The sequence below is a fragment of the Apteryx mantelli genome, chromosome 4 (assembly GCF_036417845.1).
Source record: "Apteryx mantelli isolate bAptMan1 chromosome 4, bAptMan1.hap1, whole genome shotgun sequence".
Taxonomy (NCBI): Eukaryota; Metazoa; Chordata; class Aves; order Apterygiformes; family Apterygidae; genus Apteryx; species Apteryx mantelli.
In genome coordinates, this window is record NC_089981.1 from 19,615,270 (window position 1) to 19,631,468 (window position 16,199).

Sequence of the window (16,199 nt, forward strand, 5' to 3'; positions counted from 1 at the left end):
ACCAAAACAAGACCATAATCTGAAAATGAGAGGCATTCTTCTTGAAATCAACATTTAAGAGAAATGAAAAGGCAATTATGGGGTAATAGCATTTTTCTTTCTATATCATCTATTGACATTTTTATATGCTTTTATTTAACATGTCAGTTAACTCTGAAGCTCTGATTAGTCTGACTAAATGTTATCATCTACAGAGACAGACTTCTACAGCTGATCTAATCATTCACTCTTTATAATCAGTGGTGAGAAACAGGCCCCCCTAAGAGGCAATGCATTTTTCCCCAAGTAAGTAGACATCCTAAGCAGCTGACGTGAATTTTGCCTTAGGGTTCCTACTTCTTTCCCTTGACTGTAAATGAAGCCTTAAATGACTACCTCAAAATGTAGCCATCCACTTGATAATTGGGTAACGTTAGGCGAGATGGATTCTGTCTTCAGTGTCAGCTCCTGTGTTTCTTGCTATTTATACGCGACTCCTTTCTTCGTGTTGGACAATGCAAGCGTGATTTTGTCAGGACAGGAGTTTCGTCTTGCTGTTAGCACTGCTTAATAAGACAACGCACTCCTGGCTGCAGAAGGAGGAAGAGCCATGTGACAGAGCGGTTTGACTGCACTGCTCCACTGCCCCATCTTCTCCTTTGAGTTGTTATATTTGGGATCAGCAAATAAACTTTGATGAAATTATCATCTGCTTTTTAATATACGCTGCCTTTCTATATGGATTTTTTCCTTAATCTGAGGGTTTTGCTTTTTTTTTTTTTTACAAGGATCCCTCCTCAGAACTCACTGGCCAGTTTAAACATCATCCGTGAAAGTGGAGAGCAATTAACTACTCCACTGTTCAGCAATGGCAGAGTAAATAGCCAGAATCATCCTTTTATCCCTCCTAGGCACCATGGACACAAGACGAGCTTTTGAGAAAAATTTAAAAATAGAACTGAGCAGGAAATATCAAAATATAACAGGTTTATGTTCTTTCCTGGAACAATCTCAGTAGTGGAACTAAAGTAATCTTTCTTTGAGGCTATCATTCCAAGAGTGTTAAAGGTGTAAGAACAGCAAACTTTTCAAGAGAACTGAGTTAAGCGCCCAGTTCCGGTGTACTAACAGACAGGTAGGTTTCTATTAAAATAAAGCAGCATCCAATTTTCTTTTTCTACATTCCTGTCAAATGCAATGCATTCCCACTGTCACTGTCAATTATCCTTCTATCTAGAGTTGGAACTGATTTGTGTTCTTTGTTTTTTGTCCCTCTCAAAGACACACGTTGATTAAGGGAATGATCAGAAGAAACAGGACAACCATTGATGAGTTCATTCTCTTGGGAATCACAGATATTTGGGAGCTGCAAGTCATTCTTTTTGTGCTGTTCCTTCTGATCTACGTCACCACCTTGGTGGGGAATCTTGGCATGATTGCATTAATCAGGCTCGACTCTTGACTCCACACCCCCATGTACTTCTTCCTCTGCCACCTCTCTCTGCTAGACCTAGGCACTTCCTCAGCAGTTGCTCCCAAAATGCTGGTGAGCTTCTTTGCAGAAAGGAAAGCCATTTCTGTGCCAGGGTGTGCAGCTCAGATGTACTTCTGTGCGATGTGCATAGTCACTGAGTGTTACCTGCTGACTGCAATGGCCTATGACCGGTACGTGGCCATCTGTAGCCCTCTGCTCTACAGGGTCACCATGTCTCAAAAGGTTTGTGTCCGACTGGCTGTGGGATCCTACATGATAGCCCATGGGATTGCAATAGCGCATGTCAGCTCAGTGTTCAGTTTACGCTTCTGTGGCCCTAATGTCATCAATCACTTCTTCTGTGACATTCCTCCACTACTGAAACTTTCCTGCTCCAGTACCACTGTTAACGAACACGTGCTTTTTACCTGTATTACCTTTGTTGGACTTAGCACTTTAACATTCATCCTTGTCTCTTACGGTTATATCCTCTCAACCATCCTGAGGATCCACTCCTCAGAGGGCAGGTACAAAGCTTTCTCCACCTGTGCCTCACACTTCATATCAGTCTCAGTTTATTTTGGGACTATGATCTTCATGTACCTCCGCCCCAGTTCTATCTACTCCCTGAACCAGGACAAAGTGGTGTCCATTGCCTACACCCTGGTGGTCCCCATGCTGAACCCCCTCATCTACAGCCTGAGGAACACAGAAGTGAAGAATGCTCTCAAGAGGCTCCTAGAAAGAGTTCTTGTCTCATTTCCAAAAAAATCAAGCTGGTAAAGGGATGTCATAAATTAAACAAAATAGACTTGGACATTCTTGAAATTTAGTCTCCATTTTGCTACTGACCATTTAAACTAAAAGGCAACAGGAGAAAACAGCGATCACGAGGACCTAAAGGCCTGCGAGTGTCATTGCTGCCAAGAGCTAGCGAGCCACTGCCTCCTTTCTAGCCTGTCAGGATGCAGCTATACTGTTTGATTTTGCCCTTTAATCTTAGTCCCCGAATTGTACTCAAAGTCTCACCTGTTCTCCTTTCCCACATGCCATACTTCAAAGATGTCATCTTCCTGGTGTCACTCCATAAGGAGCTGTGTTTCTCAGATGGGGAAGCATCCCTCACATTATTTAGTTCCTCTTCTGACACAATGACAGCTCTTCAGGAGGGAATGATGGGGCAAAGATCCAGATCCTCATGAATGTTTGCTAAGAATAAACCTGGGCTAACAGGTGTGATACCAGAAGCATTTCCAATGGCAGTGTATGACCACAACTGTTGAGTTTGCAGAAGCCAAGTTTAACATTACTAATGATCAATGCTCTTTTTAAGTTGAAATAAATGAAAGCTGCACATGTGCATTCCCCAGATAGGGTTGAGCAAGCAGACACAGCTTGATGCAATCAATTGTAATACATGACATCTTTAGCTAAAGGTCATCATCCAGATTTGGTAACTAAGGCAAAGTCAGTGGTAGTGAGTAGACAAGAAAACAGCCCTGAAGGAGAGAGACTTTTATTGGTTATTCTAAAGCTGACTGGAAACCTTCATAGAAGGAGAGCAAATTTATTTTCAATAAGATTTATTTTCAATAAAATTTATTTTCAATAAAATTGCAGTACTACTTGGAGATAATTTGACTTTGTGGAGGTCTGAAAGCAAGGAGGTTTTTGTTTTTTACTAGGATCCTTTACTGACACAGGAAATCCATCTAGTTTAAAAACTAGAAAAAAAATTTGCAAGTCCCAGCTGTGGGTTTAAATGGAAAAATGTTCTCTCTGAGGGGTCACCGTGCTCTCAAATATTTATTCATTAGCAGAACCAATGTCAATGCAGACCACATCACCCAAAGCCCTTAGGGAGCAGCAGAAAAAAGGAGGGTTTTTGTCTCAAAATGCTCACAGAGAAGCTCTTCTCGTGCACCACACTTAGGAGGAATCACCTTAGGAGAGACATATTTCACCCCTTTGATAATAAAGCGAGCAGAGGCAAGTAACTATGAATTGCACATCTCCCTGTTAGGCACACAAAATCAGGGGCATGGATCTTATCCATGTAGAAGCATCAGAGTGTTTCAGACTCACCTGCAACGCTATCTTCATCTTAGAAAAGGTAAAAGTATTTAGGAGCCCCTGGCCTGAGGTTAAGCTAACTGAACAGAACGTGCGAGATGACTGGACAAGGCATGAGAAACCACTGGCAGTAACAAACAGTGTGAGAAGCTGGCAAATAAGAGCACCACGATGGATGGCCGGATTTTCAGTGGTGATTAAGAAGCTGTACTAGAGATGGCCAGGCTTCAACATGACTGAAGAGGAGTAGTGGGGACCCTTTGGGGAGCAGACCCTCACAAGGCCAGCAGTGCCTAGGAACCATATCAGTAACACCATATAAGGCCTAGATTACCTAGGTGATGGTATCAGGAATAGCAGATTTGGGTGCAGATGTAGCAAAACCAGAGCCAATAGCGGGGGAGTGTTTGGGAGGATGCAATGGTGGAGAAACTGAGGCACCACCGTGGATTGGAGAAGAGCAAGTGTCGGAGTGGGGGGACAGGCCCGGAGTAACAACGGAGTCTCAATATGAGTATGGTCATTCTCTCTTTATTAGAGCTTATACAAAGTATATATATCGACAAGCAATACGCATGCGCTAGCAATAGTTACATGATTGGTTACAGTTTCTGTCCACGCGCATAAAGCGGATATATGATTGGTGCAAGGTTGCTGTCCACGCTCCATTGACATTTATGGAACCTAGTTCCGTCCAGACTTGTTTACCAGTTTTGTGAATACCTTCTTTTGTAGTGCTCAAGGTCGCTGCAAGGCTTGCTCGCCTTGGCCTACATTCCTTCCCTTACCCTGAGAACGGGATTGCTCATCCCAATCAGATCATGCCCTCTCTCGCTTAACCATTCCTCCACAAGCAAGCAGGGGAAAATGGAGATAAGAGAGGTTATCCCAGCATCCTGGATGAGAAGGGAGGTTAAAAGGGACCAGTTGCCGGGGAGTTTGCCAGGCTAAGCGCTGTGCCTGACCACTGCAGCCACTCCCATCTTCTTGTAAGACTGTACTCCTAACTAGGCACTGGGGGATCTGTGCTTGGCCTCACTGCCAGCTGGACTTGGGAACAGCCTGGCATCCAGCAGGCTGGGAAGGAGAACTTGTCCAGGTCCCGAGGCCCAATGGACCCAGCTCCCCAAAAAGTAGTTCAGAGACTCGTGAGGCAACAAGCCGAGAGAGACAGTGAAGCAACTGGGACTTTCCACCAGGTTTTTTGTTTTCCGGTCCAGGATATCCCCCCGAAAGACCATTCTCTGTGCTGGGCTTATGCTACAAAATAAAGCAGGGACTTCAGAGTCCAATTAATCTGTTCCTTTTCACGACTGTTAGTTCTCATTTCAAAACAGAGGTAACCTTTTGTCTTTGTGACTACTTCTGCTAGCAGCTGGGACTTAGAGCTTAGAGATATGGGAAAGAGATCCAGTAATGACTACGTACTAGGTATAAGCAACGCAATTATTTCACCATACGGTCAGCTGGGACTGGACTGACTGAAAAGCATCTATCCAAAGGGCAATGCAGCAACAGCAGAAAACGCATGCACTTAGTAAGATGAGGGTTCCTAGTCATCTATACTGCATCTGATAGGCTGGAAATAGAAAGAAAACAGCCTCAAGGAGAGATGGAGCAGAACAGAGTTCAACCCTGAATCTGTTCTACAAGAAGTTTGATGAAGAAAAGGAAAAAGACTTAATATTGAAGATAGTCAGGGATATTTCAGACCTGGGTTAGACAGGCCAAGTTGTGTTTTCCTTCAGCATCCAAGGGGCTTCAGAAGTAGAGGCGCACTCATGCAACACGTCCATGTTGCTACTATCAGGGAGGGGAAGGGACAGGGAGCCAAGGGAACCCCAGATGAAGCAGTGCCCTTCCGACAGGGCACAAACCCACAGAGGCTAGACATAGCAGGCTGAGCCAGAGGCCGGTAGCAGGGTCTATTGACAGCCCCAGGCACAGCAAGCAATAAACCAGGTTTAGGGTCCGTTTAGAGGGTCCCATCAGGAGTAAAAGGAAATGGGACCAAAAACAGGGACAAAGGTACAACGTATGTCTGAGGGATCCGCCTAGGAGACGAGCTCGCTGCAGCGTAAGTCCAAGGTCCCTCCAGGAGGCAGAGAGAGAGGGCTGGAGACAGGCATACCTAGGACACAGCTCAGGAAAAGAGTGAAGGCCTTGAGCTGAGCCTAAATAGGGCTCCTGGGCCTGTGGGCAGGGGAGCTCAGGTGAGGGTGCTCAGGGCCATTAAGGTCCATTAATGCCCTCAGAGCCCTGTCAACTTCTAGCTGGGTCCAGAAATAGTAGCAGGAAGCTGAGTTTTGACTGACTGGTACTAGCAAGAGAGTGAATCTCTGTAAGAGGGGTGATCCTTCTGGAGATGTCAAGGAATCCATAAAGACTCCCTTGACAAGGGCTGTCCTGAGGCATCTAACCCCTCCTTTTGCATTCGAGGTTGAAAGAATTAACCATGAAGCTCACTCTGAATCACCAGAAACATCCATCTTATGTGATAGTAAGTCTTCAAGGATCCACAGCTTCTCAAGGAGAGGAAATATATTTTATAATATATGAAGATGCAAAGTAGCACAAAGTAATAAACGCTACTCTGTGTGTGTGTGTGTGTGTGTGTGTGTGTGTGTGCCTATGTATATGTGTGTATGTGCACAGTCTGAGGTGAATGATAGTTCCTTATTAGTCTATAATCTCCTTGTTCTCGGTGTGTGTATTTGACCCTATGAATTGCATCTGGGCACCACATCTAAACAGTTCATCTCACATATTTTATGTGCGCAAGTATTTAAGCAAATGAAGAAAACTTTCTTTGGAAAACTGCATACTTAGATGAAACAAGCTATCACAGCAAAGCGTTCTTAGAGTCATTCTGCTAACTTCTTCAGTAGGAGTTTTTGCTTTGAAGTTTTGAATGTCTTTCTTTGGTTCCAAATTTATAGTCCTCCATATAAATAAGGAATGTGGTCATGACAGATATGTGCCCCTTTTGTATACAGAATGTAAAACATATAGAGGAAATGAAAGAGAGAACAGCACTAAAACACTGAACCTAACTCTTCTTGATCCCCAAAGTCTTGGAATAACTCTAAAGTCAGAACTATACCACAACATGAATTTCACAGCCAGATGGTATTTTTAAGGAACAAAATAAATCATTCACAACCTCTTCCCCACTGTGCATTTTCAAATCTGGCAGCATACAAAAGACAGACAGGAAATGCTGCCCTGGTTACACTGCAAACAATAAAGAAAAATACATTTCTAAGGTATTTGATTTTTCTTGAGGAAAAAAGATCTCGTTTATCTTAAGAAACCCCTTCTCCACAGCAAAAGTACTGAGAAGTGAGCCATGAGATGAATATTCACAACTTCACTGTATTCTTGTGCTCCGGTTGTATGTTTTGATTAACACACACTTTCTGAGAATACAAGGCATTGACATGAGAAATGAATTATAGCAGCGAGTTTCAGAGTGGCTCAGGAGACATTAAACAATCTACAATGGGTCTATGTAATTATATTAAGCAGTGAAAGTTGGTGTCTTTGTGGTGGTGTCAACTGAAGTTCAACCGCGAAGACGCATGCAAAAATTTTTGAAGGCTCATCCAGAATTTCAGGAATCCCTGACATGTGGGATTAGACAAATGAAAAAAACTTCATTTTTATCCCTCAGCGGTTATATGAGATTAGCCAGTTATGAAAATAGATTAAGTCTGATTTTCAGTGGCAAATGTGAAGTGCACACCTTCCAGTGATGATTAGTATGAGGATTTCATTGACATAAGGTACTTTTTTCACTTTATTTTGAACCCCCCCTTATTTTATTCAACTACAGGGATGACTTTTTATGAGAGAGAAACTGGTTCCAGAAATGCAGCTTCTCCTCCCAGCATCCTGGTGCAAAAGAGCATGTCAGAGAAGACAGTGTTTGTGGAGATGGGAGCGAGCAGCTGCAGAGAAATCAGGACTGGAATATTCCTGAAGCAGCGTGTGAAAAAAGGCTCATCGGACAGAGCTTGCCAACATTTTACCGCCTGTTCCAGCTGGCCATTCAGCTGGCCATTCAGTCTGTATCCTCACCCTGCTATTCTAGCTGGGCAGCTCCACTTCTGGGAGCATGGGAATAGCTCTGCAGTGGGACACCAGGCAGCCAGCCCGGGGGTATCTATTTCTGACAGCAGCCGGAAATAGATATTCAGAGAAAGAATATAAGAAAGTGGCTGAGTATAATATGGTCCATTTCTGATGTGCTTTTCCCACTCTGGCAGCGAGCAGTTTATAGGGCAAAGAATCACCAGTGCGAGTGAGGAAATGGATAGGACAAAATCACGGCTCTGGGACAGCGTTCCCCTTTCTACTGTTGTAGCCACTTGGTCAGAAGACCAACAAAGAGAACACGTGTCTGTTTTTTTGAGGAAGGCTTTGGATGGGCACTTAGCTCCAAGAGAGGGTTGTAGGTAGTGACTTCTCCCCAGAGATAGGTGCAGCTCTTCCTCCTGGTTGGAGATGCTTATATTCCTAGGGGAAACTGGACTGAAATGACTGTCTGCATTAGATATGTCTGTTCCCAGTATTACAGCATCTGCAAGCTCTTTTTCTAGCTACCTACTTCTCCTCATGCACAGGGAGCCTAAATGGCTAACCCAGAGATGCAGACACTGTTAAGACTATGGGACTTAAGTCCAATGGATCCAACAAATCAGCCTCTATAGGTGCTTGGATTTCTCTATTGTCTAGTGGGGTAGCATAAAAGACTAGCTTACACTTTGAAAACTCAGTTTTACATGCCAAAGAGAGGTAGGATGAATCCCCTCAGAATGTCTGAGCCAGGTATGATTGCACTGAAGGGATTCTCACTTCTCCTTCGGCCCCCAAAAGTTTGCGTGAACCTTTAGCACAGCTCATCCAGAACTGACATCTGATGAAAAACGCATCATGCAACAAGCCCAGGCTCCAAGCCCAAAGTTTTGCAGTTGAAACAGCTGATGTTCCAAAAACCCCCAACATTTCCTGAATCAAAGACAGTTCTCTCCAAAACTCTTCTAGCTTCTTGTGACGTCTGTCTTTGGTCCAGGCAGACGGGAACTGGACGAATGCCTGGTGCAAGGGGGAACCTCCTGATTGTCCATCCCACAGCCACCTTCCCACACCACCAGCCTTTGTGATGAGTCATTTGAGCAAATATAGGCACGTAGCCTCATCTTTCCAGACAGTTGAGATTAATCACTCTCCAGAAGCGCTGATTCCTCTGAGTTGAGCATGAAGGAAGTACTGTTTCCCTTGTGCTCTGAAAGTCACTATTTTCCCCCATTATTACACCGAGTTAGTACCTTAGCCCTACCTACCTAACTTTTAGACATCTGATGAGGAGTTTGCCTTGTGAGATGTCTCAGATTCTCTGGTTCCCGATGTCTTCAGACCAAAACTCAAGTATTGATGTGTTTCACCCTTCCAGAAGTCACTGGGCTCAAAGTCAGAATAACTGGATAAAATTCCATGTTTAGACAACCTTCTCCACATAAAAATCTATTACAATATTTGGTCTCTTGAGAATTTCACTGTAATGTACCGTTTACAAAACGTCTTGAACAGAGAAGAAGCAATTTTAAAAACTTTTACCAAAACTACAATTGTTTGTGATGTAAATAAAATTATACTTGGGCTTGTGCTTACAAGAAGTATTTGCAATGTTACCCCTGGGACCACTTCCCTTTGGCATTAAAATTATTGTGTCTGTGTCTCAGTAGGAAAATTTTGAAATGATGTGAATTCAATTCTTCCACCTCTTTGCTATCACTTCAGTGAGTTAAATCTTTGGGAAGGACCAAGCCACTCCACATTTATTTCTCATCTACAGCTATCTGACACATTTCTTCTTGAGATTTTTTTTTTTTGGGGGGGGGTGCGATTTCCTTTTGATTATTTTGCTATCAGTACTCCTGTTATGGATGGGTTTCAACCTTCATGCAGATTGGGCGTTTACAGGTACAGAAAAAACATTCTTTAGTTCTACAAATCTTGATCACTGAGATGTGTCAGGATGATTTCGACGTATTTTAGTCTGTATGAGAATTCACATAGGTCCAATGTGTGTTTGTCACTGATGGTGGATAAGCAGTGATGAGGTGATAGTTACTTCAAAAAACATCTTTTAACCTTGAGCGGAATACTTAACCTTGCTTTTGCCTACGTTTTCCTCGCCTGCTAAACAGATGACTCTCATCCTTTAAAGTGCTTCAGAAGCAAAAGAGTAAAAGTTCAGAGCTGCTATAAATTCATGTCAATAATATGTTATAAGGAAAGGGTGTTCAAAAATTGTTAAGTGACTTAGGAGTGCAAATCTCAAGCGCACAGAACTTCTTCTTGTGAGCCGCTTAGTCTCAGATACTCCAAAGAATTTAGGAAAAGAAATCCTAAAGAAAATTCCACTCTAGTAATTTATACTATTGCTAGAGTAGATTTCCTTCCCTTTTCCCAGAGGCTTACACAGTCTTCAGAGCCTGAGGGTTTCTTTTTTAATGTGGTATGATATACCTCTGAAACATGACCATATGATATACATCTGAAACATGACCATAACTTGTTTATTGAAGGCAAAATTGAATTGTTCTGTGCCTACACAGTGCTGTGGTGTAATTGTAAATGCCTGAAGAGTCAGAAGTTGAACGTAGCTGTTTCTGTTGGCACAGGCTTTAAAAAGCTTGTGTGTGTACTGTGTGCTGTCAGCTTGTGTGCTGAAAAGAATGAAAGAGAGAGAGAGAGAGAGAGAGAGAGAGAGAGATCATGTTGCAAGTTCTGCATCCATGTTAAGATATTGAATTTCACACTACGCAGGTTCTCATAGTTGGCATCAAAACTGATAAAGCGCCCACTTGGTCTAGAGAGTTCATGTCTTAAATAAGGATAGGATTAATCTCATTAAACATCAGCAATCAGACTAGCGTCACCTAACTTTAGGTGTCTATATATGAGATGAGCTGCTTGCCACGTTTGCACAGTTGTCAGTGAAGATCTAGTTGACTTGGTCAGAGTCTAGAGAACAACTCATTTCTTTCTAACAATGTTAGTGGAATTGTTCCTTCAACCCTCCTGACTACATCTTCACTGACTATAATGGGAGCTTAGCCAACTGGCTCAAGCGTAGTTACACAGGGAACTGGGCTCGGGCACCTGTTGTCACTTTAGACAGCACAGGCCATCCCGCTGGGATCCAGGAGTAGCTCCAGACAGCAGAAAGTCTCCTGCAGCGCTTGTATCATATCTGCCTGTCCCCTACAGATGTCTTGGATACCATAACACATCTCAAATGGCAAGAGGCATCAATGCTTAGGCACCTTAATCCCACCTTCAAAGTCAGGAGAGAGGCACCTGGCCTTCGCTGACTGAAAGATAGGTGGTGGGCAGTCCAGGTGCCTCGGGCTGCAGTGGAGACAGAGGCCTCTGGTCATGCTGAGTGGGATAATAGCTCAGCCATGGCCTCACCCGCCTGAGATGCTGATCCTGGGCTGAGCTAAATCACCTCTTAGACATGAGCTTCTTACGCTTATTTCTTCACCTCCCCACAAGAACAGTTTGCCTTGCAGACGTGCTTCATTTATCAACACTTTCCATTGACAGTGTATTTGCTAATTCAGGTCTTTTTGGTCTTGAGCCCAAAGGACAGGTTTCAGTTTCAGATGAATGCATCCGATTTAGGCGTCTATGTATAGGCATCCATATGCGAGTTACACATCTGCATTTGCATTATAGTCAGTGAGGAACAAGTCAAGTCTCAAGGGAGCCCAGGAGGCTGCTCAGCTTCTCAGGGGCAGCTGAGGTACCTAAAGTTATCACCTACTAGCTGGTCAGCTGAATCACCCCTTGGAGTCCGTTGAGTGTACTGAGTAGGCATCCTAGCTGTCTGGTGCTATGTGGGACACCCTGGTGTGCCCTGTCATTTGTCCGGCTTTCATTCCAGAGGAGCACAAGTCTCCCAGCTTGCTCCCAATCCGTGCATCATATCTGATAGCCACCTGCAGGTGCCTCAGATAACCTACAGCATATCAAATGGCATTTATTAGTGTCTTCTACAGCATTATTAATGCAGGCATTCTGCTACTCTCCTTTTACTGTGCAAAGCTCCAGGATCCAGCAGCCATGAGCATATTACTCTGAAACTTTCAAATCATAACGGATGTTTAAGTACATCTTAGACAACATAGTGGAAATACAGAAGATGAACATGAGAAGATATAGTAATGAGAATGCCATACAATCCTAGATATAGAACTTGGTGGGACATATTGCTTTGTTAAGTATGGTGTGCATGCTGAATATTTTGGCTTTACTGCAGAAAAAGGATAAGGATCTAGGCATATTTGTCTGAAAATGTGGAGTTTTGCCATAATAAAAATGTTTGAAGGCCAGTTTCACTGAAGAAGTCTTTCATGTTTCTTCCCATATTAAGAAAGAATATTAAGTAAGCAAGCTTTTAACACTATTTTTTGCTCTAACAGAAAATTTTGATTTTTTTTTTAAGAAAAAAAAGAGTCAGTCTGTTGGGAATTAAAATTCATTAATTAGGTATTCTTCAGTTAAATGTAATTAAATCACAACCACTATGAACTGGTATTCAGCTAACTCTACCAGGAGAAAACTTCAACATTTTCTTTTCATTTCTCTACTCAACACAGTGCATGATATAAAATGGATGCTGTGCTGCATCTGAGATGCATGATTCTCCGTGGCAGATTCTCTCCCCTTTTCAGGTGGTAAAATATGAGCTATTGTTACACTTTTCTTGCAACAGATTTGAGCTGACTTTGTTACTATCTTGTTCTTATCTTGACAGCTAACCATTGGAATAATAATGGCCGAGGAAAACCAAAGCACAGTGACAGAATTCATCTTTCAAGGCCTTTCCAGCCAACCAAGGACACAGACTGTTCTTTTCGTAGTGTTCCTGTTTTTTCATCTGTTCACAGTGGTTGGGAACACCATGATCATTACAGTGATCAGAGCCAGTCCCCAGCTGCAGTCACCCATGTACTTTTTCCTTGCCAACCTATCCTTCTTAGACATCTGCTATGTCTCCACCAACATCCCACAGATGCTGGTGAACCTCTTGACCAAGAGGATGACCATTTCTTTCCCTGGCTGTGCTGCTCAGATGTATTTCTCCCTGGCTTTTGGCATGACAGAGTGCGTCTTGCTTGCAGTCATGGCCTATGACCGGTACGTGGCGATATGTCAGCCCTTGCACTATACCACTGTCATGAACAGGAAGCTTTGCTCTCACATGGTTGTGGCTTCCTGGACCAGCAGCCTGCTGAGCTCCGTGGTCATCAACAGCCTCGTCTTTCTGTGGGCCTAACACCTTGAACCATTACTTCTGTGAAGTGCCAGCCATGCTGGCCTTGGCCTGTGCCGACATCGCCCTCACAGAGATGGTGGTCTTCACCTTCAGCATCCTCGTCGTCTTCATCCCCTTTCTCCTGATCATCATCTCCTATGGCCGAATTCTTCTGACCATTTTGCAGATTCAGCCTGCCCATGGGCAATCCAAAGCCTTCTCCACCTGTGGATCCCACCTGATGGTGGTCACCATATTCTACGGGACAGAAATCTGCATGTACATGCATCCTAAGTCAAGGTCCCCACGGGACGGGGACAAAGTGGTGGCAGTGTTTTACACTATTGTGGCCCCCATGCTGAACCCCCTGATCTACAGCCTCAGGAACAAGGACATGAAGCGTGCTTTGAGAAGGGCAATCAGTAGACCCAAATCCCTGTTTGTCTGAAGAGTCTACAAGGGTGGTAGTATTTCATTTAGCTCTGAGGTGAGTGATGTGCTCAGATGAGGTTATTTCCCTAATTGCAATTATTATTTTAGATTTCTTTTACAAAGACTGAGATAAGTGTGCTAAATTCAACAGGGCCTAACAAAAAAGGAATTACTATAAATAACTTTCTAAATAGCTTTTGGAATTCAGCTTAAAAAAATAAATAAATAAAGACACTGTGACTTCAGCCTGTCTCAAGCCAGTAATTCATTTAAAGTAGAATAGAAAATACGAGCAAAGGTAAGCCATGCTATCATTAACTACTGCTGTGACTTCTCTTCAGACTTCCAGATTTGTCAACCTCTGTTGTACTGTTCTGTGTTTTATCACAAGCGTAAGGAAGGGTAACAGCCTCGCTTCTCATTTCAAGGTTTGCTTGAAGACTGCTGGTTAGCTGGTTAGCAAACAAAACTGCCATCTTCTCCAATGAATGATGCAGGTGTTTGCAACTAGTATTTATTTCCTTGTGCTGTGGGTATTCTCTCAACCCTGCTTCTGCAACTGACTTTGCTGCTTCTGCATCTGATTTCTGCCCGTTTAGTTTCTGTTGCGTTTTGGTCCACCTCTGAATCCTGATGGGGCAAGAGCCTTCAATTTTACTGTGTCATGGGGACAGCTGACCAATAGCTTTTCATTTTCTGATCTGAGTAGGATAGAATCAGACATGAGTCTCAGAGAGGGATTTTCTTTCTTTAACTCAAGACAGATCTTCTTTAGGTTTCAAGTAACCCAGGAAGTATGAAGAATGTTTCAAAATACCCCTGAGGTTACTGACAGTTAAATTAGCCTTTTGGAAGATGTGCTTTGTGCTCATATTCCTGTAAAACTGGTGGGTTTGTTCCCCCCATAATAGCTTTTTCAGTCACAGACACCTGTGCCTCCTCCTTTCTTCAGTGTGGATTTGTTTCCTACTCAGTGACATTCTCGCCAAGATCTGGGTGCCACAACGTGCCTGCATTAGGAGTTGCCTGCTCTGAAGAGGACAGACCTGCAAAGTTATTCCAACCTCAGATCTAGATCACCCACTGACTGTAGAGGGAGTTTGCCTCTCCAGTGATCAGCCTTCCTCATTTAGTCATATCACTTCAATGATTAAATTTAGATGGGAATAATCCAAACCTAGAGGAACCTACAGAAAGTTCTTGCACCATGGAGTTTAAAGTCTAAATAAACCAATGCTGGAAGAAGAAAGCAAGCACAAATCCCTATGGCATCTCTAGGACATGTAGAGGCAAAGCAGACGGAGTGTCTTTAAGGGAAAAATCTTGTCTTCTCCCTTCAGTTTTGTGGCAAAAAGTGTTCTGCTCTGAGAAGTTATCACCTGGCACAAATCTGCCTGGGAGATATTCTCCTGGTAGGTGATCTGGAAGGCAACCTACATATTTGCCAAAACCCTGAAACACAGGTCAAAATTCATGACTGCAAGGATGAGCAAAATGGCATCATCCCATCTCAATTCACTGCAAAGGCTGGGCAAGGCAAACTGATACTGAGCATTAGAGAGGTGAAAACAGCTACAAAATCAACCTAAACCCAAGGTTTTGAGCAGCAGGTCTTCTTCAGCAATACACGTAAAATCGCTGTCAGTTATGATACTCTGTAAATACATGCCTCAAAAGTACTATGATTTTGCTGGAAGTTTGGGGCAGTACAGTCAGCGAGAAATTTTTGGAGGATCTCTTAAAATAATCTGTTGTTCCTGAGGTCAGTGTTTGTCAGTAATGCAGTTCTCTTCCCATAGAAGGAGCCTAGACAACTGCTTTCATATTTCATAGGCTAAGCCCTGTGACTCACAGTGCAACTCCGCTACCATGCAAGTAATAGGTGTCAACACCACTGTACTTCCGAGGGAGTAAAGAAAAGTTTGTTTTAGGTGCCTTAGAAACCTTCAGACTGATCTGTCGATTGTGGTATCTAAGGTGAAATAGAAGCTAAGCGGCTGGGTGACTTAAGCACCTAAGTCCTGTCTAACTTGGGATTTAGGTGAAATTTAGGGTAGCCATGTTTAGTCCTCTTGTATACAAGAGGCAAATGGACAGTTTCTTGGCCTCCACGATAACATCCACAAAAATTTCTCCGGCAGATTTCTTTCAGATGGCCTGGTTAGCTCAGATTTGTTTCCATCGTTCTTTTCCTCAAGGAACTGTGGCTGTACTTGCTATTCCTCTCTCTGCTTGTCTCCTACCTCTTCCAACAACTCTGCTGAAAAAGGTAGGTGTGTTAAGGAAAGCTGGGATGTGTTCACAAAACACAGAAAGCCAGGAGAGCTCTGGAAAGTCTAATTCTAGGATACAAGGACAAAACAAAATTTAATTTGCATGCGCAATCATATATTTACTCAACAAAGTATTGTCAGAAACATTCTGTTCTATCCGAACGGTGTACCAAACAGCTGAACTACCGACCTCGGGGACCAGGTCTGAAAGGATCCTCAGAACAAGAGAATGGATAAACGTCCCCAGTCTTGCCAACATTTGGAAAGGTGAGAAAGTATCTTCTTCCTGTGCTTTGCCGGGTGAAGTAGCAGAGGGATTTTGCAGGGAACACATTATTGCTGCCTCTGTTCTGGCAATCTCTAATCAGTGCAGTGTTGGACAACTCTGAGTACAAAGGACAAAAAGGCACCTACCGGTAGGTCCTACTGTGGTTGGGAAGACAGGAACTTTAATTCTCCTGCCTGTGCAATGATTTACATAGCTATTTTCCATTTGTTTGTTTTGAGAGCTCCGGCATGCTGAAACCCGTCGTTGCTATCTCTTGTTACTATTATTATTTGCCATTGCCCAAAATCTTCCCTAAAAAGAGAATCTACATCGAGAATCTTTCTCGAGTGAAATTTTGGTGCTTCTTTC

The 16,199-nt window shown here is 43.2% G+C and overlaps 1 protein-coding gene and 1 pseudogene across 1 annotated transcript; both read left to right on the forward strand.

Annotated features, from left to right (window-relative positions):
• The first annotated feature begins 1,279 nt into the window (after nucleotides 1-1,279).
• LOC136991832 (olfactory receptor 5AR1-like) lies at nucleotides 1,280-2,236 on the forward strand (annotated as a pseudogene).
• Nucleotides 2,237-12,407: 10,171 nt separating this feature from the next.
• LOC136991833 (olfactory receptor 2B2-like) lies at nucleotides 12,408-13,305 on the forward strand. The gene is given in 2 exon segments (XM_067295289.1): nucleotides 12,408-12,863; nucleotides 12,865-13,305. Coding segments are annotated over 2 exon segments (801 nt in total). The 5' UTR covers nucleotides 12,408-12,503.
• The last annotated feature ends 2,894 nt before the right edge of the window (nucleotides 13,306-16,199 follow it).